We start from the raw sequence: 25605 nt of genomic DNA, 5'->3' as shown, positions 1-25605 counted from the left end.
GTGAGGATACATTGTTTTGATAGGTAAAAGCTGGACAGCCCTGCCTCTTCAGAGGTATATAATGCAGAAGAACGGGTCATCTTCATTGACCCATTGCCCATCTACCCCGTTACTTTTCTCTTACTCCTTCAAGTGTGGATTCTGCCTAACTGTCCCACACACTGCAGCAGAGACCTCCCGAAAAGAGGCTTAAGGGTTTGAGCTTGGCACTAGACATTTTGTTAAAATGGAGGGAGAGACAGGCAAAGGATCAGCCACAGCAGTAATCTGGGGGCCATCCCCTGGGAAAGAAAAGGAGGTGCAGTAAACAGTCTGGCCATTCTAACATCTGGTTCCTTCTCATCTGGCAAAATTTTAATAGCATCTAGAAGATGATGAATGAAAGGGCTGCCTTTTACATAGTTTTCTTTCTTTTTTTGTAATATTTTTCAATGTGCTTTATTTTCTTTTTTCTAATCCTTTATTGTTGAAAGTATTACATATGTTTCCCTCTCCCCACCCCCCCGCCCTGCCCCAGGCCCTTACCACCCTATTGCCTGTGTCCATGGGTTATGCATATTTGAATACAAGGTTTTTGGTTGGTTACCTTTTGCCCACCCACCCTCCCCTGCTTCTTTCCAAGATTCTGCACCCTGTTCCATGCTTCTGTGTCTCTGGATCCACTCCATCAGTTTATTTTGTTAATTAGATTCCACTTATGAGTGAGATCATGTGATACTTGTCTTTCTCTGACTGGCTTATTTCATTTAGCATGATACTCTCCAGGTCCCTCCACTGTCTCAAACTGTAAGAGATTCTTCTTTTTTACTGCTGCATAGTATTCCGTGGTATAAATGTACCACAGCTTTTTTTTCCACCCATCTACTTGGCACTTGTGCTATTTCCAGGCCTGAGCTATGGTAAATGTTCTGCTGTCACATAGTTTTCTTTAAACGGCTTGAGATTTGTTCTGTTGGGGTGGCTCAGTTGATGAGTATTGCCCTGTGCACCAAAATATTGCTGGTTCGCTTATTGGTCAGGACACTAACCTGGTTGTGGATTTGATCTCCAGTTGGGGCACGTACAGAAGGCAACCAATCATTGATGTTTCCCTCCCTCCGTCCTTCCCCTCATGTCCTGGGATGAGGATTAAAAAAAAGGGGGGGTGGCTTGCCTTGGCTGGTGTGCTAGTGGTTAGAGTGTTATGTCTGCCTATGCACCAAAGGGTGGAGGGTTTGATTCCCAGTCAAGGGCACATACCTGGGTTGCAGGTTGTGTCCTGGGCCCTAGTCAGGACACGTGCGGGAGGCAGCCAATTGATATGTCTCTCTCTTTCTTTCCTTCCCTTCCACTCTCTGTAAAAACAAAAACAAAAACAAAAAAACAACAGAAAAATTATTCTCTGGTGAGGATTAACAAAAAAACAAAAAATTGGCTTGAGATTTACTTTTAATTGAACATTGGTTTGATATTTGGATCTTAGTTTAATCTAATTTATTTTTTTTAGGATGATGGTTCCCAATGGAAGAATAGAAAATGTTAGTCTAGCTGAAACCGTTTTGGCTCAGTGGATAGAGCGTCAGCTTGCGGACTGAAAGGTCCGGGTTCGATTCCAGTCAAGAGCTTGTACCTTGGTTGCGGGCACATCCCAGTAGGGGTGTGCGGGAGGCAGCTGATCGATGTCTCTCTCACATCGATGTTTCTAGCTCTCTATCCCTCTCCCTTCCTCTCTGTTAAAAAAATTAATAAAATATATTTTTTTAAAAAAGAAAGAAAATGTTAGTCTAATGATGTTTAATATCTAAAATTAGGGCTGACTTGTAATCTCTGGAATGACCCTTTGATGGGTCTTTGGATGAATCTGTATTAATTATTTTTTAACCCAGCTTTATGTTAGTTCACAAAACATTTCTGTCTAAGTGCCTATTAGTCTCACAATTATTATTATTATTTTTTTTTTAGAGAGAGAGACAGAGAGAGAAACATCGAAGTAAGAGAGACATGTCAACTGGTTGCCTTTGCACATGCCCAGGGACTGAGCCTGCAACCAAGGTGCATGCCCTTAACCTGAATTGAACCGGGACCCTTCAGTCCACAGGGCGATGCTCTATCCACTGAGCCAAACGGGCGAGGGCAGTCTCACAATCATTTAAAGGAAGGACAATGGTTCCTATTGTATAGATTTTACAGCAAAGGGGTTCAGAGAGGGTCAGAAGTCTTTGGTTAGCCCTGACCCGTTTGGCTCAGTGGATAAAGTGTCGGCCTGTGGACTGAAGGGCCCCAGGTTTGATTCCGGTCAAGGGCATGTACCTTGGTTGCGGGTACATCCGCAGTAGGTGGTGTGCAGGAGGCAGCTCATCGATGTTTCTAACTCTCTATCCCTCTCCCTTCCTCTCTGTAAAAAATCAATAAAATATGTTAAAAAAAAAATAGAAGTCTTCAGTTCTTCATGCTAGACAACATAATTTTATTACATGTAGCAACTAGAAGAAGTATGGGAATAACTTTTTATGTTTTCATATGCTTAGCAGCAGAATAGGTTTTTGGTTTCTTGTTTTTTGTTAATCTTCACCTGAGGACATTTTTCCATTGATTTTTAGAGAGAGTGGAAGGGAGGGGGAGAGTCAGAGAAACATAGATGTGAGAGAGAGGCATTGATTGGTTGCCTCTTGCATTGGGCCCCCAACCAGGTCCGGTGATTGACCCTGCAATCAAGGTACATGCCTTTGACCAGAATTGAACCTGGGACCCTTCAGACCACAGCCCAGTGCTCTATCCATTGAGCCAAACCAGCTAGGGCAGAATTATTATTTTTTTAGTGAAAGACCATTGGGAGACATTGACATTCCATATTTATTAAACTTCAGCATATATGCTTAGAGTGGCCCGTCACTGCTTCACATTCTCCACCCACAAATAAAAAGTATATTGTTTTCACTGCTCTAAGTATCTAACGTGTATGTCCTGTGATCCAGGAATTGCACTTCTAGAAATTTATCCTTCCAGGTATACTTTCCCACACATGGAAGGATGTGGTCCTAGGTTTTTCATAGTAAACATCAGATACAGCTTAAGTGCTAGGGTAGTGGTTAAATAAATTATGATGCTTCCATATAGTGGGATGTGTAGCTGCTTTCATAAAGAATGAGACAGCTCTATATTTCCTGAAGGAACAAACTCCAAGATACATGGTTTAATGAGAAAAAGAAGATGCAGGATACTGTGTTTTACTGTGTATAACATACTATGCTTGTGTACAAAGGGAAAGGGTAAGTATATATTAACACCTACTTGCTTGTTATACATTAGCTAGTTCAGGAAGATTAAAATTTAATAACACTTGCCTTGTGGGAAGGGAATTAGGTTGTTGGAGAACAGGTGGCATAGAGGGAACTGTCACCAAAGGGCCTTTTGAATCAAGAACTATGTGAGTTACCTATTTTAAAAAATATATTTTATTGATTTCAGAGAGGAAAAGAGAAACATCAATGATGAGAGAGTATCATTGCTAGACTGCCTCCTGCATGCCCCCTTTTGGGGATGGAGCCCACAACTCAGGCATGTGCCCTTGTCTGGAATTGAACTCAGGACCTTTCAGACCATAGGCCAACGCTTTACCCACTGAGCCAAACGGGCTAGGCCTCAGGTACTTTTTTCACTTAACAACATATCTTGGTTTAGGACTACATTTAGGTCAGCACATTCTTTGTAGTAACTACATAGGATTCCACTACATATGTGAAATATATATATATATATATTTTTTTTTTTTTAAATATATATTTTATTGATTTTGTACAGAGAGGAAGGGAAAGAGATAGAGAGTTAGAAACATCGATGAGAGAGAGTCATCGATCAGCTGCCTCTTGCACACCCCCTAATGGGGATATGCCCGCAACCAAGGTACATGCCCTTAACCAGAATCGAACCCGGGACCCTTCAGTCCCCAAGCCGACGCTTTATCCATTGAGCCAAACCGGTCTCGGCCATATGTGAAATATATTTAATTTATTTAATCAGCCCCCTCTTGATGGGAATTGAGGTTGTTCAATCTATTGCTGCCATAACAGCTATCCTTGTATCTGTAAGATAAATTCTTAGAAGTACAACTGCTAGATAAAAAGTATGTACATTTAAAATTTTGATAGATAGTTCCAAATTACTCTATGCAGAGGTTTTTATTTTTAATTTCTTTATCGATTGAGGTATATTTGTCCTCACTATGCAGAGGTTTTAGTAGTTCAATAGGATATAAGATTACTTAGGTTTTTAAAAGGTTTCCAGTTGCCTCAACCTGTAACATAAGCTAAAACATTGGTTGAAAGGAGGGCAAGCCAGTTAACACTATTGGTGGACTAGAGTTTTTATTTTTTCCACTGAAGCTGGTTAAGGTCCTGTGGAAAATATACAGTGTAGTAACGTTATTAATGTAGCTGTCTGCATTTGCTGGTTTACTTTTAGTATAGAAAAAGTAAATTAAAAAATGTTTTAAGTAAAAGAAATGCAGCTGTCAGAGGGTTAGCAAGATGAAAGTGACTTGGGTGTGTCAGTTGCTGTTGGGCAGCCTTCAATGACAACTGTCCTGTCCTTACTTACTTTTGCTTTTTTTCTAGGACCTTAGCATCCTGAGACATCATAGCCTTCAGGGTTGACCTGGTCAGAGTTCATCATGTCCAAGTTAAAAAGCTCCGAGTCAGTCAGGGTGGTGGTTCGCTGTCGGCCCATGAATGGCAAGGAAAAGGCCGCCTCATATGACAAGGTGGTAGATGTGGATGTGAAGCTGGGGCAGGTGTCTGTGAAGAACCCCAGAGGCGTGGCTCATGAAATGCCCAAGACCTTCACCTTTGATGCAGTGTATGATTCGAATGCCAAGCAGTTTGAACTCTATGATGAGACGTTCCGACCGCTTGTGGATTCTGTTCTGCAGGGTTTCAATGGGACGATTTTTGCCTATGGACAAACAGGGACTGGGAAAACCTACACAATGGAAGGAGTCCGTGGTGACCCTGAAAAAAGAGGGGTCATCCCTAACTCATTTGATCACATCTTCACCCATATCTCTCGATCTCAGAATCAACAGTACCTGGTCAGGGCTTCTTACTTAGAGATCTACCAAGAGGAGATCCGAGATTTGCTCTCCAAGGATCAGACCAAAAGGCTTGAGCTCAAAGAGAGGCCTGACACTGGAGTGTATGTGAAAGACCTGTCTTCCTTCGTCACCAAGAGCGTGAAGGAAATAGAGCACGTGATGAATGTGGGGAACCAGAACCGATCTGTCGGTGCTACTAACATGAATGAGCACAGTTCGCGTTCTCATGCAATTTTTGTCATCACCATCGAGTGCAGTGAGGTGGGCCTTGATGGAGAAAACCACATCCGTGTAGGGAAACTGAACCTGGTAGATCTTGCTGGCAGTGAACGGCAAGCCAAGACTGGTGCACAAGGGGAAAGACTGAAGGAAGCGACCAAGATCAACCTGTCCCTTTCAGCCTTGGGTAATGTCATCTCTGCCCTGGTGGATGGCAAAAGCACTCACATTCCATATCGGGACTCAAAGCTTACCAGGCTCCTCCAAGATTCTCTTGGTGGCAACGCTAAAACTGTGATGGTGGCCAACGTGGGGCCTGCCTCTTACAATGTAGAGGAAACTCTGACCACTCTGAGATATGCCAACCGTGCCAAAAACATTAAGAACAAGCCAAGGGTCAACGAGGACCCTAAGGATGCCCTCCTTCGAGAATTCCAGGAAGAGATTGCTCGGCTCAAGGCCCAGCTAGAGAAACGGTCCATTGGCAGGAAAAAGAGGCGAGAGAAGCGGAGGGAAGGTGGCAGCAGCAGTGGGGGTGGGGAAGACGAGGAGGATGAGGGAGAAGAGGGTGAGGAAGAAGGGGATGATAAGGATGATTATTGGCGGGAACAGCAAGAAAAACTGGAGATTGAGAAGCGGGCCATTGTCGAGGACCACAGCTTGGTTGCAGAGGAGAAGATGAAGCTGCTGAAAGAGAAGGAGAAGAAGATGGAGGACCTGAGGCGGGAGAAGGATGCTGCCGAGATGCTGGGTGCCAAAATCAAGGTAATGGACTCCTCTTGGGCCTTTGTTTTCTTTCAAATCTTTTTTGTTTTTATAAAAAAAAAATGACATGAGGGATGATGTTTCTTTTGGTTTTTCATTCCTAGTAGCTCCATGATATCCAGTGCCCAATAAACATTTGTCAACTTGTATTGAATGAGGAAGAATAATTTTTCAAATTTAAAAAATTTAAATATTGAATTCATAGTAAGAATAATTATTACATATGTGCAAGGTATAAAAAGCAGCATTAAAACTAACACCCATATTATCCTCCATCCACCTAGTATAAGAGATAGAACAACAGCTTTATCTTTATAAATTCTTTGTGTCTTTCCCCACCTACCAGGTAATCATCTTGGAATTGTTGGTTAATTTTCTCTATAGTTTCCCATATATGTATATGTCTCTAAATAAAAGATAGTTTTAGTTTCACATCGTTTTTGACTTTTATATAAATGGATTCTCACTGCTGCAATTTGCTTTTATTCACTCAACGTTATGATAGTGAGATTTATCCACATTGATGCCTATAGCTGTGATCCATTCATTCATTATTACTGTTCTGAGACTTGCACGGTATTCCATTCTTCTGAGAGAATGGGTTGTTTCTGTTCTCTGCTATAAACATTCTTGTACTTGGCTCCAGGAGAACAGGTACATACAAGAATTTCTTGTCTGACACTGCTAGATCCTAGGATATGTACAGCTTCAACTTTACTAGATGATGAGACGTTGTTTTCCAAAGTGGCCCTGTGAATTGAAACTTCTACGTGAGTTCAGGTGGTTCCTCATCCTCACCAACACTTAGATTATCAGACTATAGTTTTTTGTACATCTAGTGAATATAAAATGGAAATTGGTGTGTGTGTGTGTGTGTGTGTGTGTGTGTGTATATATGTATATATATATATTAGTGTGTGTGTGTGTGTGTGTTTTAATTGATTTTTAGAGAAAGAGAAAGGGAAAGGGGCAAGATGGAAACGTTGATGTACGGAGAGAAACACATTGGCTGTCTCCTGCACTCCGCATACTGGGGCTAGAGCCCACAGCCCAGGCATGTGTCCTGACGGAATCAAACAGACAGCTCTTCGGTGCACAGGATGACACCTAACCACCTGAGCCGCTCCATCCGGGCTCATGGTGGTTTTAAGATGCAGTGCAGTGATCACACAACATACAGGACCGTTTCATCACCTCCCAAATGCTCCCTGTAGTCAGTCACTCCCCCCAGCCTCCAGCTGTGCAGTTGCTGACCAGTATTCTAGAGCAAGGAGGCTCCCTGTGTTGAATCTTCTTTCTGGTGGCAGGACGTGGGCTGTCACAGGGCGTTAAAGGCAGAGGAGGGTGCAGGGCTCGCCCTGGAATCCCAGGATGACCACTGCCTGACCACAAGCCAGAATTCCTTTGACATGTTGGGTTCTATCGCATTGAATTTATGCAAACTTTTTATTTCTACTCTAAAATGTATGTATGTTTATTAATTTAAAAAGGACAAGTGACCTCTCTCTCACACCCCCCCCCCCCCTTCCCCTGCTATATGAAGCCATACTTTATCTGTGGCTCAGAGTAGCCCTCACACAGAGTTGGGTACTAATTTACTTCAGAGACAGGGGACCTTTCTAGGACTTTCGAAACCTAATGTGAAAATGGATTCATGTACAACAGTTAGGAGATTACTCTGTTTCAGGGAGGGGCTTTCTAGGGGTTCCAAACACTGCCCCACCCTCCTCACTCCTGCACTTGAAGTGTGACTGGGAGTGCCCATGTTTGATTTGCATGCTATGTTTTATGATCACACCTGTTATCCAGGCCCAGGAACACCTAGAGTCTCTAAACTACCTGGTGTGTTTAGGCAACTCTCAGAAGCCAAATGTGGCAGGACTCAGCATTACCTCAAGGTCACTGAATCTCTTAGCACACTTTGTCTATGAGAGAATGACATTACTTCTGTCTCTCCCAACCCCTCACTGCTGTAAAAGCATAGGGCAAAGAATTTAGAACTGGAAGGTGTGTGGGTGTGGATGTGAATGGCAGGGCTTTGGTAGCACTCACCCCTTTGTTTTAAGAAGAGAGGACATAGTCTCAGGGACTCACTGAGAGATTGCAGCAGAGCGACAGATAATGTTTGTTTCTTAAAAGCAAGGTTGTGGAGCTTTTAGATTCCATGCTTTCCAGTGCAAATCATTCCAGTGGCTTCAACCATCATCTAAATGTTGAAGACTCCCAGTCTTATAACCAACCCAGAGCTGTCTCCTGACCCCCAACCTGATAGCCTCTGCCTATTGGACATTTCCATGGAGAAGCCCCCAGCCACTCAGCACCTCTCCTGCCTTCCTTTTCTCAGTCTAATCCGACTCCTAGGAGCTGCCTCTCCCTCTCCCTTTGGGCCCAGTAAGTCCCACCTCTGACTCCCTTCTCATTAGGATCTCTTGGACTGATCATCCCTTTGCTCTCCTCCTCCACTGCTGCCCTAGCCCAGGCCTGGACCCTCAAAACAGCTGCCAGGCTGGTCTCCCTGCATTCAGCCTGCCCTTTTCCAGGCGCTCTCCTGTGGCCTGGGAGCAGTGTTTCTAAAACACAAATCTCATTGTGTACCGTCATGCTCAGAGAACATGTCCATGTTTGCTGCAGTTCTCAGGATCAAGTTTAGTCTCCCATAACAGAGCATTGAGGTTGTTGAACTGGCTGACCCTGATTGCTTTGCCAACTTCATGTATCACCAATCCCTACCCTACCCTCTCACACAAAATTTTTTTCTTGGCTGATTTCTATTTTTACTTCAGCACTCGTGTAGATGTCTCTGAGACAGGGAACTTTTCCTGACTCCTTCCAAAAGCCTGAATTCTCTCCCTCCTGTGTGCCTCTGCCCAATATTACTTATTTTTCCCCCTCATGATGGCTTCTGACCCATAAGTAAGAATGGGCTTACTTGTCTGTGGCCTCAGTGGACTCTCAGCGTTGCTATTCAGACTGAAACATTTTATTTTGTTAAAAGAAAGCCAAAGTTCGTGTATGTCTGGAGAAGATGTATCTTCTGTATTTCCAAAGTGGAGTCCCCTCAGCCCCATCGCAGTGATGAGTAAGACACAGCTGAACACAATATATTTTTCTCCTGAGCCCACCCCCGTTGCCTCGGTCCAGGAAGAGGGAGAGGCAGCTCCTAGGAGTCTCCTCTGAGAAGATACATTCTGAGGGAGGCCATTCACAAGATGGATTCTACTTTTTTCGCAGGCCATGGAGAGTAAGCTGCTTGTGGGAGGAAAAAATATAGTAGATCATACCAACGAACAGCAGAAAATCTTGGAGCAAAAACGGCAGGAAATTGCAGAGCAGGTAACTTTTCATTCCTGTTTGGGGAGAATGTGGAGGGTAAGGCACTTTAATGCTACAAAGCAAATATCTCTTGTATTAGACTCTCCAAGGGGAATGGAAATGAGCTGTGGTAGCCTCTTCCTAGTGGGAGACTGTGATCTGGAGCAGCCCTGCCCTGTATTCTTGTGTAGAAATATTCTCTAGACAAGCTGATGAATTTTGGAATGTTGCTCAGAAACGTCGAGAAAGAGAAATCCAGCAACAGATGGAAAGTCGAGACGAGGAGACCTTAGAACTTAAAGAGACCTACAGCTCGTTGCAGCAAGAGGTGGACATCAAGACCAAAAAACTCAAAAAGGTATACAAGGGACCAGGCCAGGCAGAGGTGTCTTGAGATTTGGGGGAAAGGGAGAGCGGGTTGTTCGGAGGGCCCCCCTCCTCAACTGCTTCTCCCCGGGTTCCAGCTCTTCTCCAAGCTCCAGGCGGTGAAGGCAGAGATCCATGACCTCCAAGAAGAGCACATCAAGGAGCGGCAGGAGCTGGAGCAGACTCAGAATGAGCTCACCAGGGAGCTGAAGCTCAAGTAAGTTCTGGGCCTTCCATGGCGCCCCCAGCCACTTGCTAAGAAATACTTCCCGGAGGACAGGGTCCCTTCTCTCCAGCTCATCTCCTGTCACTTTGTCCTCATTGTTGAGAAAGTCACTTTCTGTCTATGGACTTCATCTGTGAACTGAATGATTTCACTACATGATCTCCAAGTTCCCCCCCACTCTGCCTTCCTAAAGCCTTCTGGCCTCACCTTTATCTATTGATAAGAAGGAATTTATTAACTAGAATTTTCTGAATGGTATAGAGAACACCCAAATACCCATCACCCAAATTCAATGATAAACCATCTTTTGTCATTTTTCATAAACATATTTGAAAGCAAACCTTACCTCATGTTATGCTACTCCTGCATACTTACATACCTGACCACAATGAAATTTAAAAAAAAAAAAAAATTTTATTGATTTTCTACAGAGAAGAAGGAAGAGGGATAGAGAGCTAGAAATGTCGATGAGAGAGAAACATCGACCAGCTGCCTCCTGCACACCCCCTGCTAGGGATGACCAGCTGCCTCCTGCACACCCCCTGCTGGGGATGACCAGCTGCCTCCTGCACACCCCCTGCTGGGGATGTACCCGCAACCAATGCACATGCCCTTGACCGGAATCGAACCTGGGACCTTTCAGTCCGCAGACGGACGCTCCATCCACTGAGCCAAACCAGTTTCGGCCACAATGAAATTTTTAAAAAGCTTTATTGAAATATAATTCACATATTTTATAGTTCACTTATTTAAAATACACAAGTGAGTTTTAAAGAACATATCTTTACCCCGGGCCAGGTAGCTCAGTTGGTTAGGGCAGTGGTCAACAAACCTTGGCTCTCCAGCCGCATGCGGCTCTTTGGCCCCTTGAGTGTGGCTCTTCCACAAAATACCATATGTGAGTGCGCATATACAGTGTATTGAAACTTCCTGGCCCATGCGCAGGAGTCGGTTTTCGGCCTGGGCGAGTCTGTTTTGAAGAAGGGGCATTAGAACACTCAAGGGGCCAAAGAGCCGCATGTGGCTTGCGAGCCTTGGTTTGCCGACCACTGGGTTAGAGCGTTGTCCTGATACACCAACGTTGTGGGTTCGATCCCCAGTCAGGGCACATACAAGAAGCAACCAATGAATGCATTAACGAGTGGAACAACAAATTGATATCCCCTCTCCCCCTTCTCTCTGCTTCCTTCACTCTTTGCCCTCTTCCTCTCAAATAAATTTTAAAAATATATATTTAACCTGGCCAGTGTGGTTCAGTGGTTGAGCATCAACCCAGGCACCAAGAGGTCACTGGCTCATTTCCCAGTCAGAGCACATCTCTTGGGTTGCAGCTCAATCCCCAGTAGGAGGCATGCAGGAGGCAGCCAGTCAATGTTTCTCTTTCATTGTTGTTTCTATCTCTCTCCCTTCCTCTATCTCAGTGTTTTTCAACCTTTTTTGGGCAAAGGCACACTTGATTCATGAAAAAAATCACGAGGCACACCACCATTAGAAAATGTTAAAAAATTTAACTCTGTGCCTATATTGACTATATATAAAGTAATTCTCTTGAATAGGAATCAAATAAACACAAAGAAAGTATTTTATAATTACTTTATTATGAAATATTAAGTAAACAAAATAGTGAAAAATTATAAAATTCTTGTCTTGTCTGCACCTACGGCACACCAGGCAACATCTCGCGGCACACTAGTGTGCTGCAGAACAGCGGTTGAAAAACGCTGCTCTATCTGAAATCAATTTAAAATATGTGTGTGTGTGTGTATATATATATATATTTTTTTTCTTTTTCTTTTTCTTTTTCTTTTCTTCTTTTTTCAGAAAGGGAGAAAGAAGGAACATTGATGTGAGAGAGAAACATCCACTAGTGCATCATGCACACAACATGACCGGGAATCAAACCGGTGACTTTTCTGTTTTTTTTTTAATAAATATATTTTTATTTATTTCAGAGAGGAAGGGAGAGGGAGATTTGGAAACATTAATGATGAGAGAGAGTCATTGATTGGCTGCCTCCTGTATGCCCCACATTGGGAATCAAGCCCACAACCTGACTGGGAATTGAACCATGGCCTCGTAGTCCATAGCTGACAATCAATCACTGAGCCACGTCAGCCAGGCCCAAACCAGTGACCTTTTGATGCATGGGAAAGTGTTCAACCAACTGAGCCCTACTGGCCAGGGCCATTTACTTATAAATTTTAAGATCAGCTTGCCAATTTCTGAAAAAAAGCCAGCTATAATTTTAATAGGGATTGTGTTGAATGTGTAGATCAATTTGGAAAATATTGTCATCTTATCAATACTGTATTCTGATCCATGAATATAGGATATCTTTCTATTTATTTAGAATTCTCTTTTCTGTCAAAACTGTTTTATAGTTTTCAGTGCACAGCTACTTGTACTTCTTTTGTTAGGTCTAAACCTAAATATTCTATTTTTGATGCTATTTATATGGAATTGTTTTCTTAATTTTCTTTCAGGGTACTACAATTGATTTTTTATAGAATATATTGTCTTTCCACCTAACAAAATTAACATTAAGTTTCTTAGTATTTTCTCATACCTTGTTCATATTCAGATCTATATGTGGACCACATATTGCATTTGATAATTATGTCTCTTAATTGTATCTTAATGTGGAGCAATCCATTTTTCTGTTAAGAATTTATTTCCTAAAAAAAAAAAAAAAAAGAACTTATCTCCTAGCTAACTTTTTGAAAAAGTTGGGTCAGGTAGCCTGTAGAAATAGCTCACATTCTGGATTGGTTGATCTGCTTCTTCATGGAATTGTCTAATTTGTGTCCCTGTCTCCCCTATTTTCCTTTAACTGAAAGCCAGCTCCGAAACACTGGTTCTCAACATAGAATCATCTCAGGAGTTTGTAATATGATTCTTGGGCCCACGCCAGAGATTTTTATTTAATTGTTCTAGGACAGGGTCCTTAAACTTCACCTGAAGGGCTTGTTAAACACGGATGGCTGGGCCCCTTTCCCAGAAAGTTTCATTCAGTGTCTGGGATGGGACCTGAGAATTTTCCTTTCTTTTTCTTTTTTTAAAATATATTTTATTGATTTTGTACAAAGAGGAAAGGAGAGAGATAGAGAGCCAGAAACATCGATGAGAGAGAGTCATCGATCAGCTGCCTCTTGCACACCCCCTAATGGGGATATGCCTGCAACCAAGGTACATGCCCTTGACCGGAATCGACCCCGGGACCCTTCAGTCCCCAAGCCAACGCTCTATCCATTGAGCCAAACCAGTCCCGGCAGAATTTTCCTTTCTAACAAGGTCTAGTTGTTGCTCCTGCTGGTTCAGTGAACATACTTTGAGAACCATTGATCTGTCATGAGATCTGGGCAAGATATTTTTTAGAACTCTCTAAATGATAATGTGCAGCTTGGCTTGAAAACCACTGGGCTAATGGTTTTAACCAATAATGATTTTTGTCTGGATCTTTTATTTCATTAGGGGTTACAAAATGGTGTTTTTCTGTATCAGTCCTTCCACCACAGCATTAGCTGGAATTTTTCTTTAAAGAAAAACTTTTCTTTTTTTTCTTTTTTCTTTTTTTCCTTTTTTTAATTTTTTAATTTTTAATTTTTTATTTATTTTTTTAAATATATTTTATTGATTTTTTTTGCCCCCCTCCCTCCCTCCCAGACATCCCCTCCCTCCCCAGAGTTTTGTGTCCATTGGTTGTACTTATATGCATGTATAAAAGTCCTTCGGTTGATCTATTATCTCCCCAGATCTTCCTCCCCTCCCCGCTATAATTTGACAGTCTACTTGTTGATATACTGTCTCTATATCTATCTTTTGGTTCATCAGTTTATAATGCTCTTTATTCTCCACAAATGAGTGAGGTCATGTGGTGTTTCTCTTTCATTGATTGGCTTATTTCACTCAGCATGATGTTCTCCAATTCCATCCAGGTTGCTGCAAATGATGAGAATTCCTTCTTTTTTATGGCAGCATAGTATTCCATTGTGTAGATGTACCATAGTTTTTGGATCCAATCATCTGCTGACGGACACTTAGGCTGTTTTCAAATTCTGGCTATTGTAGATTGTGCTGCTATGAACATAGGGGTGCATATATCCTTTCTGATTGGTGTTTCTAGTTTCTTGGGATATTAAAGAAAAATTTTTCAAAGGGATTATTTTAATAACCACATTTTAAATTTTGTAAGGAGCCCTTAAAATTAAATGAATGGCCTTGACCACAGTGGCTCAGTTGGTTATAGTGTCATCCCGTACACCGAAAGGTGCAGGTTAGATTCCTGTAAAGACACATGCTGGTTCTATCCCCAGTCAGGGAGCATACGGTAGGCAACTGACTTATGTTTCTTTTCACAATAATGTCTCTCTCTCTCTCTCTTTCTCTCTTCCTCTCTCTAAAGTCAATAATGTTTTGAAGGGTTGAATTTAAAAAATCGTAAATGTATGTATCAGCCCTCTTTCAAGGTATGCACACCTGGAAAAAAGATCAGAACAAAATATGCCAAAATATTAATAATAGCTATTTCTGAATAGTGAAATTGTGTGTAATATTTTTTCAAAATTTCCAATGTGTAAATAGGCCCTTTAAAATCAGAAAAAACAAATATATGTTATGAAAAATAATATCTTAAATGTCAAGTAAAATGAAGAGAAAATGTCATCTCTCTAGAGTACTGTTTTTGTGTTTTTCCCCCCCCTAATGAGGCATTCTTAGCTCTTACTTCTTTTGAATAAACAGTGAGCCAATCTGTTTTTTCCAGCCAGTACCCTTCACCTCTGCTATTTGTTGTGTGTCTCTCTCTCTGGTGTTTGTTGTGTGTCTCTCGTTAACACCCCTTTGGCATTGTTCTGTCCTGAGGTTCTGAAGGAGTGAGTGCAGGAATGTGGCAGGAGATGGTCATCTCCTTGGTGAGATACAACCCAGTGTGCTCCTCTCTCACTGTTTGCCATGTTCCCTGGCTTCTGACACAAGCTCTTCTCAGGAATGGTCTTTCTTCTGAGAAGTCTAAGGGACTGAAATATTTGGTCCTACTCTTTGTCCTATGATTAGAATGTGAAAACCTCCATCTCTGGCAACAATCCAGCGGATTGGAAATAAGCCAATCAATGAAAGAGAAACACCACATGACCTCACTCATTTGTGGAGAATAAAGAGCATTACCTCTCTGTATCAGGCAGGGACCACGTGTCATTCATGTCTGTATCCCAGTCCTTTGTATGATGGCAGGTTCATAGTACCTGCTTAGTGAGTGTTTGCTGAATAACTTATCTAATTACTCACTACACGTGGGACCAGGTAACCAACACTCCATCTGTATTCTTCCTCTATCTGTATTCACCCCTGTATGTGTGCTCTTACAGGCATCTTATTATAGAAAACTTCATCCCTCTGGAAGAAAAAAGTAAAATTATGAATAGATCCTTCTTTGATGAAGAGGAAGATCATTGGAAACTACATCCTATAACCAGACTGGAGTAAGTTGCTGTTGACTGTAAGTAGACTTTAAGGTGGGCAGGAGGGAAGGAATGTTGATAAGCTGGACTTGGCCGGAGGGGTGTGGTAAGAATGCAGTTTCATTCATTTAAAGTTGGAACCAGCTGCATCTCTGCTTTTGTGATGGCCATAGTTCCACAAGATGAAAATTTAATGAGTATGGTGTTAGGAACTGAGAGACTTTGTTATAGTCAACTAATGACCTTTCCTAAGTTCCTTATGTCAGCTTACCTACCTATCAAGTGAAGCAAGATAGACCAAGTGAGGGGCGGTACGCAGGTGCTCTGTGTGTGTCAGTCTGACACCGTTCTGAGAAGGACTCTTAAGTCTGGGTCCTGCTGGAAAAATGGAAGATGTCCACCAAGGACCCAGGGATGGGGAGTGTTGACAGCTATGCTTCATGCCTACCATCTCAGAAAGCAACTCAAGCAGAAAGTAGAGGCAGCTCCTGTGTCATTTCCATGTCAGCCCTCAATCCAGGGAGTCACTTGGTTCTCTGTAAGCAGACTCAGAGGCTTCTGAGTGCTGGTTCCACAGGGCCGACCCTGGGCTGTGGACCACACGCCAGCCAGGTCTTTAACCACTGCAGTGCATTTCCAGGAACCAGCAGATGATGAAGCGGCCCGTCTCCGCTGTGGGATATAAGAGACCATTGAGCCAGCACGCAAGGATGTCCATGATGATTCGTCCAGAGGCCCGATATAGGGTGAGAAGATTGTTCTCGTCTTCCTCTCCTCTCTTTTAGAGGAGTTTAGACTCATGTAAACACTCAGGCACCATTCTGCAAAGTCACAGAGTTTTTATCCTGACTCTTTCCAGAAGCACCTGAGGAAATTAATATAACACAATTTAAAAATATATATATATATTTCATTGATTTTAGAGAGGATGAGAGAGGGAGAGAGAGAGATAGAAACATCAATGATGAGAGAGCAAATAAATGGATTAGCTGCCTCTTGCATGCCCCACAGTGGGGATCAAGCCCACAAACTAGGCATATGCCCTGACTGGGAATAAAATTGTGACCTTCTGATTCATAGGTCAATGCTCAACCACTGAGCCATGCTGGCTGGGCAATTTTAACAAATAATAACAAATAACAAATAAATAATTATAAATAAAAAGGAAAAATAGAATGAGATTTAGAAAATCAAGACTAGGGAAGGAGGAGAGTATATGCATCCTGCAGGCCAATAAATATTAACAGTAAGTTGTTTTTTTTTTTAAATATATATTTTATTGATTTTTTACAGAGAGGAAGGGAGAGGGATAGAAAGCTAGAAACATCGATGAGAGAGAAACATCGACCAGCCGCCTCCTGTACACCCCCCACTGGTGATGTGCCCACAAACAAGGCACATGCCCTTGACCTGAATCGAACCTGGGACCTTTCAGTCCACAGGCCGACGCTCTATCTACTGAGCCAAACCGGTTTTGGCAATAAGTTTTTAAAAAAATATATTTTATTGATTTTTCACAGAGAGGAAGGGAGAGGGACAGAGAGCTAGAAACATCTACGAGAGAGATATACCAACCAGCTGCCTCCTGCACACCCCTTACCGGGATGTGCTCACAACCAAAGTACAAGCTCTTGACTGGAACTGAACCCTGAACCCTTCAGTTCACAGGCCGACTCTCCATCCACTGAGCCAAACCGGCTTGGCTTAATGATAAGTTTTCAAATGACTCCCTGGGCCCAGCTGGTGTGCCTCAGTGGTTGAGCAAAGACCCATGAATCAGTGGTCATATTTTGGTTCCCGGTGGGGGCATATGCCCTCATTATGGGCTAGATCACCAGTAGGGGGCGTGCAGGAGTCAGCCAATTGATGATTCTCATTATTGATGTTTCTATCTCTCCTTCTCCCTCTCTCTGAAATCTAAAAAATAAAAACAAAACAAACAAAACATTTAAATAGCTCTGTGAGGCCATAGCCAGTTTGGCTCAGTGGATAGTGCATCAGCCTGCAGACCAAAGGGTCCGGGTTCGATTCTGGTCAAGGGCACATTGGCTTCTCTTCCTGGCCCGACATGTGCAGGAGGCAATCAGTGTGTTTCTCTCACATCAGTGTTTCTCTCTGTCATTTTCTATCTGTTCCACTCTCTAAAAAGTCAATGGAAAAAATACTCTCAGGTGAGGATTAACAGAAATGGCTCTTTGGGAAAACTGGGAAGAATGTTGGTGTCAGTGATAGGAGATGGAAATGGATTAAAGAAGTTACGGGACTTCCATTTAGCATAATGTGGGTCAGTCAGGAAGTAATTTAAAGTGCCATAATTTAATGACACAAACATGTAATATTGGATGAGCTATGTATAAGCATTTACTGTGTACCAGGCACTATACTCAGTGCTTTATTGCTTTCTCTACTAAACCCTCCCACCTTACTCTATGCAGTAATCCTTAGTAGAGAGCTGGGAAGTGGATGAACCAGGAAACATGATGTATTGTTAAGTTATAAAACAACTAGTGGCCCAGTGTTTGTGTCGGGGGGTGTTATGTGTCCCTCAGCCCGGCCTACACCCTCTCCAATCTGGGACCCCCTCAAAGGATGTCCTAGTGCCAGTTTATACGGATCGGGCCTAAACCGGCAGTTGGACATCCCTCTTGCAATCTGGGACTGCTGGCTCCTAACCACTCACCTGCCTGCCTGCCTGATTGTCCCTAACTACTCTGCCTGCCAGCCTGCTCGCTCCCAAATGCCCGCCTGCCCCCCTGCTGGCTTGCTCACCCCAAACTGCCCCTCCTCTCTGTCCTGATCACCCCCAACTGACCCCCACTGACGGCCTGCTCTCCCCCAACCGGCGCCCTACTGGTCTGCTCAGCCCCAATTGCCCCCCTCCCGCCCTCGCCGCGCGCCCGCCCCCCCCCCCCCCACCGGCCTGATCACCCACAACTGCCGTCCCCTCTTGGCCTCCAACCGCCTCTACCTCAGCCCCGCCACCATGGCTTTGTCCAGAAGAACAAAGGTCTCCTGGTGTAATTAGCATATTACCCTTTTATTAGTACAGATTGGTACTGCAAGTGTAAATATGAATAAAAAAATCTGGGGCAAAATATATCAAAATGTGAACTGGTTATCCCTGGTTATTAGAAGTACACTCAATTTTAAATTTTCTTCTTTTTGCTTTTCTGTATTTTATAACTATCAGTGGGAAAACTGTATTATTTTGTTAATGAAAGGTTTCCATTTAAAATATATTTGAGTCTCCCTTGGCAGCTAAAGTGAAACAGATTAGAATTAGTTAGCTCCTCAGGTGCTGTCCTTCCTGGCACTGAGTTATTTAAAATAAAGAAAACAAAAGCAAAAAAGATCTATTAGAAGGAGTTCTATATGGTGGAAGATGAGTGATGTGTCAGACAGAATCTTCAGAAACATTTTTCTAGCAGTTTCAGAGGGTGCATATCTTGTTGGTTATTTCATGTCTTAAGTCAAAAACATGCTTTTAAAGCCTACAGATCAAATATGTAGATTTCCAGGAGGCAAACCTGATCCAAAGGTAGAATTTAAAGCAGTGGCACGCAGGTGTTTTTAGCAGTAGACCCAATCCATTAAGAGAAATTGTAAGCAGTATCTTAATATATAAAATTGAGAAATAGAGCCATTCCCTCTCCTCACCTTCTCCTCCCAGTGGCCCCTCCTACCTGCTCTGGAGTGCTGGGGCCTGAACTCTGCTGAGTGGGAGGAGCTAAGGACAGGATGTGCTCTTCTGACAAGCATCTGCCTGGGTTTGTGGAGCTCAGAAAAGGCCCACGGGGAAGCAGGTGAAGAAGCCCCTCCACAAGGCCGATATTGAAGCAGGCCCTGACTGATTATTCTTTTTATTATTTATTTTTCCAAACTGATTTTTCACATGTGGTTACATGCACATACACTACCACACACACCCTCCACACACATACCCCATACCTGCCTCCTCCCCGTGGCAACCAAAACATTCATCACAGCTGCTGTAGGTGGTGAGATTATTGGTGATTACTCTGTTCTTCTTTATGCCTTTTTGTATTTTTACATTTTCTTCAACAAATGGGTTTTACCTAATTTATTATTATTCCCCTTAGGGTATATGTTCATTGTTTAAAAAAATTTTTTTTTAAGGAAAATAGTGAAATGCCTATAGGAGAAAATAAAAAGCATCAGTAATCCCACCAGGAAAAATGTTATAAAACTACATCACTTCTAGGCAGGTACTTGGTAGGCTCTGAGTAGCCAGCAATTTGCAGTTCTGCTTTTGGAAGGGGTCTACTTTGCTTGTTCTCTGTGTCTGATTGGGAACTAACCTTGCTGGTTGTGGCTGTGTTTCTGCAGGCAGAAAACATTGTGCTGCTAGAGCTGGACATGCCCAGCCGGACCACCAGGGACTATGAGGGCCCTGCCATTGCCCCCAAAGTCCAGGCGGCACTGGATGCCGCTCTGCAGGACGAAGATGAAATACAGGTGGATGCGTCATCCTTTGAAAGTACTGCAAATAAGAAATCCAAGACCAGGTGAGTGGCTTTGATGACCTATGTTTGAACAAGGACAAATGAAAGCAGCGGGTGGCAAGAGTGCTTGTTTATCATAAAATGCTTTACAGGACACACCAGAAAATAGTGCCATATTACTCCTGGATTTATTCATTTATTACATACATGTTTATGGTTCAGGCATTATGCCAGGTAGACTGAACACCAGAATGCCGAATGTGCCTGGTTCCTATTCTAAGGAGCATGTGTTCTAGAGAAACAGGGGACAGTTCTTTGGTTCCCACCAGGTACCAGGGACTTAATTTGATGCTAAATTAGAAATTCTACCACATTAAATTTTGGATTAGAAGTTTAAGGAAACAACTGGGTGTAAAACCAAAAATGGAAGAAATTCTTCCTGGAAACTTAATATTTTTTGCCACTTTGGAGAAGACAGTCAAGATATTATTTAAATGGAAGAACAATGGCTGAGAATCAGAGTCCCTTCCGTGAGATTTCCTTCCTTGGTTGGCAGTTGGGTGGGACTGTGCCAGCCTCATGGTTTTATAGCTGAGAGGCCATTGGCGAAAGGGCACCTGGAAATGTTAATGGCACTTGGTGGGGAAGGAGTCTGATCTGTGCAGTGACAGAGATGGGACATATAATAATGTGAACATGTGCTTGACCTTTGCAGGCCTAAAAGCGGAAGGAAGTCGGGATCCTCCTCCTCTTCCTCAGGAACCCCTGCATCTCAGCTTTATCCGCAGTCTCGGGGGCTGGTTCCAAAGTAAAGCCAGTTCCTGCTCTCCTGGGGTTTAAACAGCATTGCCTTCTGAGAAAAGAGATGAGCAAATACCTGCAGAGACGACTCCAGCCCAAACTCAGAACATTCCCCTGGGGAGAAGCGATGGCGTCTTTGCAGATGAACCAACCTAATCTGGCTGAAAGGTGCTGGTCCTAACCTGGCATTCAGCTCTGGGCAACGTCCCTTAATTAGCATCTCAGATATGCATGGGTAAGGTAATGGGCGATAGTCGAAGTGGAAAGCAAGAGGATGACCAGTGACCTTGCTTCCCTTCTCCCTTGCCTTCTCCCCCTTTCTCTCCCTTCCCTTCTCCCCTCTCCTTTTCTAGTCTGTTCTTTATACTGGGCTCCCTTCCTGTTGAACAATAGGGCAGAATCAGGAGTCACCTTAGCAGGACCAAGTCTTCAGAGCCTCAGGATAAAATAACAGTGAGGTTGAAAAGTGAAAGCCCTAGAACTTGAATACGTGCTTGTTCTTGTAGGTTGAAATGAGAAATCTCATTTGGACCCAAACCCCCAGTGGGCATGATCCATGCTCCTCGGTAAGAAGGGGATCTGTCTTTGGGATCTGCCGAATGAGGAAATGTTTTCCGAGGAAGCTACCAATTTCGCTCCTGAGGGGTTAATGTTGGAAGCAATAGAAATCACATTCCCTTTGCCTCCTTGGAGAGTTTAGAGGCATCTTTAAAAACCTCAAAACCATGACCATCCTGTCAAAGACATAATCTGTAAGCTGATGCCATGTCCATCCACCGTGTCATTTTACTCTTCATTTGTCACCATCTTTAGCCAAGTGTGTGTACTCTGAGTGTCCTTCCCAGGCCCATCTGCCTCCTGAGCATGCTCTACAGTGGGCCTGTTTTGTGGGAGAAGGGAGGCTGGCTCTGCCTTCTCTGTTTGGACAAAAGTAGGGGGAATGAGGCATATGGTGGCACATCTGAATTCCCCATTTTGTCCCATATTTACGTAGAGAGCTAAGGGTACTGGGCAGATGCAGAGACAGTGACATGCGGCTCAGGGCAATGTGAAGCGAAGACAAAGGTGGGAGCAAATGAACCTGCCTGCCTTCAGCTGAAACTTGCCCAATCCTAGGATGGTGGCTCTCCCAGGCAGAGCCTAAAGTGGTGGCTAGGAGGTGCTGTGTGACTGCATAGGCTCAGAGGAGCTAGAGATTCCCCGTTTACATATACTAGTTGGTTTATAAGTTTTAGTTCTTTGTATTATTGAAATTCAAAGCTTCATTTTATGTTGGTCATTAGGTGACTGTTAGTCCTTTTTCCCCCAAGAGACACTCTTAAGAGTGTGTGGATGTGCAAGCACAATGGTGCCTGTGTTCTTTGAGTGTGTCCACGTGTGTCTGCAAGAGAAAAAGATAGAGACCAAGAACTTGCCCAGTTTTAGAAATACACTAATGTACAGTTGTTGCCTTTGTCTGTATTAAAGGCCCACTGAATGACTAATCCAGGTCGGAAACACTCCCATGTGGGTGTCTGAGTCCACGAGCCAAGCCTGAGGGGACGGTGTGAGTCCCCGGGTCTGCCTCACTGGTGTACCTTGCTGGCATGGTGCCTCAGGAAGGTGGCGACTCAGGTGGGCCTTGAGTTATATTTTAACTCAGCTGCTCAGTTCCCAGGGCACATTTCTGGATCAACCTGTGGGAAAGAGGAGGTACCAAGTGCAATCACAGCATTCTGCAAATGGAGATCTGTCATCTGGCAGCTTATCTCCTTTCTAGTTACTATTCTTTCTGAACCCAGGGTCCTTTTCAGTAATTCGCAGAGCCTAAAGGAGCCTTCCCTCATCTTCCTTGGGATCAAACCCTGCTTCTCTCTTATTTACTAAGACTTGACCTGTTTGAATAGGAACCGAATGACCAGGTTGTAGCCTAAGATGGTTTTTTGCCAGTTACTCCTGTCTGTTGCCCCCAATTTTTTCAAAGCTCGTATGAATTCCACAGACTGAAAATATTCACCTGGCAAATTTTGAAAACTGAACACTGCAGATAACACGATACCTTAATACTGATGTCTCAAGGTGGCTATTCTGACCAAGGGTGGTTGCGTGACCATAGAGCTTTTCTAAGAAGGCAAAGGAAGAAAGCTAAGTTGACAAGCAGGGTCAGTAAAACAGCCTGCCTCGCACTCATCTGATGGTCTGTGAACAAAGAGGAAGAACACCTGAGTGGAGGTGAGGCTGCCCCTTCCCAAGCAGTCTCCGGTGCTTTTCTTCTCTCAAAGAGGATCCGATAAATATTTGAATAGAGCAGATAGCAGAACCTAAGCTGCTGTGTTGGACTCTGATTTGAGCCAAATGTGTGGAGGACCTCCCAGGCCCACCGAGGGACCAGGTTTCCCTGTCTGTAGTCAAGCTAGAATGTTCCAAGCCATCTGAGGGCCAGCAGCGGTTAGTGAAGTCTGGAAGCCAACCTAACACCATGTAAGAAGATCATCCGAGAGAAGGAGTTTGAGACTGTGCAGCCTTCATCAGGCACCTTTTTGCTCTGATCAGTAGGAATGTATCTGGCTTTATATTTTAAAGTCACCTGTCTCCCAGACCCCTGGATCCAGAACCCAAGGCCAGAAATCATAGGCATGAAGCACTTTCTTAAGACTGACTTAGCGTTGGACTGTTCCCTATCGAATGCCTGCCTGCATGCTGCTTAAATTGCACCATTCACACCTCCATGACCAAGGGCATCAGATCTCTGCAGCTCAGGCATGGGCCGGGGCTGCTCTCTGCTTTTCCTGCCTGACTCTTGGAAGTCCTCCCTCACTGAATGTAAAATTGTTGCCAAGTTGCTGAGAAGTGTCAATTCCCTGTTGTTAACGTGGGATATCAGTTCTGCCTCACATTTCCCACTAGAGGTCAAGGCTCACTGCAAGTAACACCTTGGGCCATCATGAACACCATCAGTGGGCGAAAATGGGGCTATTAATATACTCTAAAAGCCATAATGAAAACGCTCAGAGGAAACTGGATAAGAACAGTGGGCCTGGCTAGTGTCTATCTCACAAGGTTTTGTCTTGTGCTGTTCAGAAATCTGCCACCTTTCTCCTTGCCCTTGTTTCTTCAGTGAAATGCTTTTGAGGTTATTTATGAAATGAGTAATCCTGGTGCAGGAAGGAGGTAGTGGGCTTTATGGCTCTTTAGAGTTAATATTGATCTTGACCTTCTCTTTGGCTACCTTTAGACAAAGAACACGCCAATACTTGGGGCTCTAAGTTTTACAATTAATATTTATTTGTATCATCTCTTTGTCTAGGAATGTAAAAGTGATTCTAAACTAAGATGTGTAATAAAAATCAATCAGATTTATTGTACCTACAAAAAAGTGTCCTCATAAATGACTAATGCTTTTGAAGATTATATTTCTGTGGCAGATGATATCCACTGCCATTTTCTCTAAACATTTTAATTTTTCTAGTGAAAAGAGGGTGGGAGTGGAAATGAAGATTGAGTTGGAATGCTGGTATTTAAAAAAAGAGAGCAACAAGATAAAGGGACTTAAAATGAAGCAAGACAGAGTGACAAGTAAGTGCTTCTCATGTTTTTCCAAGGAGGTTCCTAAGACCAACCTAGGCAACAGCCATGAAATGTCTTTGTAATGATTGTGTTTGCTTTTTAAAATTTCTTTAAATGTATTACATATTATACTTTAAAATACAGGGTTTTTTTACACAATAATATTTTATGTTATTAACCATTGGGCGGGGGTGGGGGGGAGAAATACCAGAAATGGGCCATATGTTGGTCTTGTGGCTTCTCATATTCTCAGGCCTGCTGAAGCATATCCTGGGGGTTGTGTCTCCTGGTTGAGATGTAGAGACTGAATAGAGAGACAGAACCTGGCCTCTGTCTTGGTCTGAATTCTGGTTGTGTCTATTTATTAACCATATGACTATGAGGAATTGAATTTATCTCTGTGAATCTCGGGGTTCTTGTCTGTATTATGGGGTGATAATCCCTGCCTTGTAGGACCTTTGTGAGGATTAGTAATGATTTAAACTTTAAATTTTAAAGCAACAAGCACATAGTATGTAGACTAGAGCAGATATTTAAAATGTACTTGCTGCAGTGACAGAGTCCTGTGTTCAGAAGATATTGAACAATTTGTATCCTAAGGTACTAGAAGCTAGTACTGGGCACATCATGTTCAGAAAATCCTAGGCCTCTATAGAAAAGCTGGCGTTTTTATTTTATTTTTGTTTTTTAATGATTTCTGAGGGGGGTGGGGTGATGGGCAGACAGAGAGGGGGAGAGAGAGAAAGAAAAACATTGATTTGTTGTTCCACTTATTTATGCATTCACTGGTTGCTTCTTGTATGCGCCTTGATCAGGGATTGAACCTGCAGCATTGGCATATCAGGACCATACTCTAAACAACTGAGCTACTCGGCCATTAACAAATATATGGTGAATACCTTCTGTGCGCCATGCTATTCTGGGCATTGGATAAATAGAGGTGGGCAACACTGACATGGTCCCTGAACTCACAGAGCTTGTACTTTAATGGGGAAGGAGAGACAGGATAAGTGTTAACCAAACACACACATGTATAATTACAAATTATGATAAATGCCATGAAGTGATAGTATAGTATATTATATGAGAATAACAGAAGCCTAATTTGGATTGGTGGGTAAATAAGAGAAGGGCCTTCTGAAGAAATGGCATTTACAGTGAGATGTAGAGCAGCGGGGTCCAACCTTTCAGACCTCACGGACCACCAGGGGTCCGAGGACCACTGGTTGGCGACCACTTATCTAGAGAACAAGGAGTTAGCCAGACAAGAAATGAGGAAAAGAAATTGTGAAAGAGTGAACAGCATTTGTGAAGGCCTTATATAACAGAGTAGTAGAATTTTACTAAGAAGGTAGCTGCAGCCCAGGCCGGTGTGGCTCAGTT

The 25605-nt window shown here is 43.1% G+C and overlaps 1 protein-coding gene across 2 annotated transcripts in view; it reads left to right on the top strand.

Moving 5' to 3' along the window:
* KIF3B (kinesin family member 3B) overlaps positions 1-24064 on the top strand; it is a 45540-nt gene extending 21476 nt beyond the window's left edge. Inside the window, exons 3-10 of one of the 2 annotated variants that reach the window (XM_045574234.1) lie at positions 4591-6052; positions 9284-9385; positions 9600-9722; positions 9829-9947; positions 15320-15433; positions 16053-16158; positions 19760-19938; positions 20591-24064. In XM_045574234.1, the coding sequence (XP_045430190.1) occupies positions 4649-6052; positions 9284-9385; positions 9600-9722; positions 9829-9947; positions 15320-15433; positions 16053-16158; positions 19760-19938; positions 20591-20687 (2244 nt within the window). In that variant the 5' untranslated portion in view covers positions 4591-4648 and the 3' untranslated portion in view covers positions 20688-24064. The remainder of the gene's footprint in view (positions 1-4590; positions 6053-9283; positions 9386-9599; positions 9723-9828; positions 9948-15319; positions 15434-16052; positions 16159-19759; positions 19939-20590) is intronic. The other variant, XM_036418771.2, reaches the window with a different exon arrangement.
* The last annotated feature ends 1541 nt before the right edge of the window (positions 24065-25605 follow it).

Source organism: Pipistrellus kuhlii, unplaced genomic scaffold (genome assembly GCF_014108245.1).
Source record: "Pipistrellus kuhlii isolate mPipKuh1 unplaced genomic scaffold, mPipKuh1.p scaffold_m20_p_6, whole genome shotgun sequence".
NCBI lineage: Eukaryota > Metazoa > Chordata > Mammalia > Chiroptera > Vespertilionidae > Pipistrellus > Pipistrellus kuhlii.
Note: the sequence above shows the minus strand (reverse complement) of the source record. Positions and strands in the feature narration are given on the sequence as shown.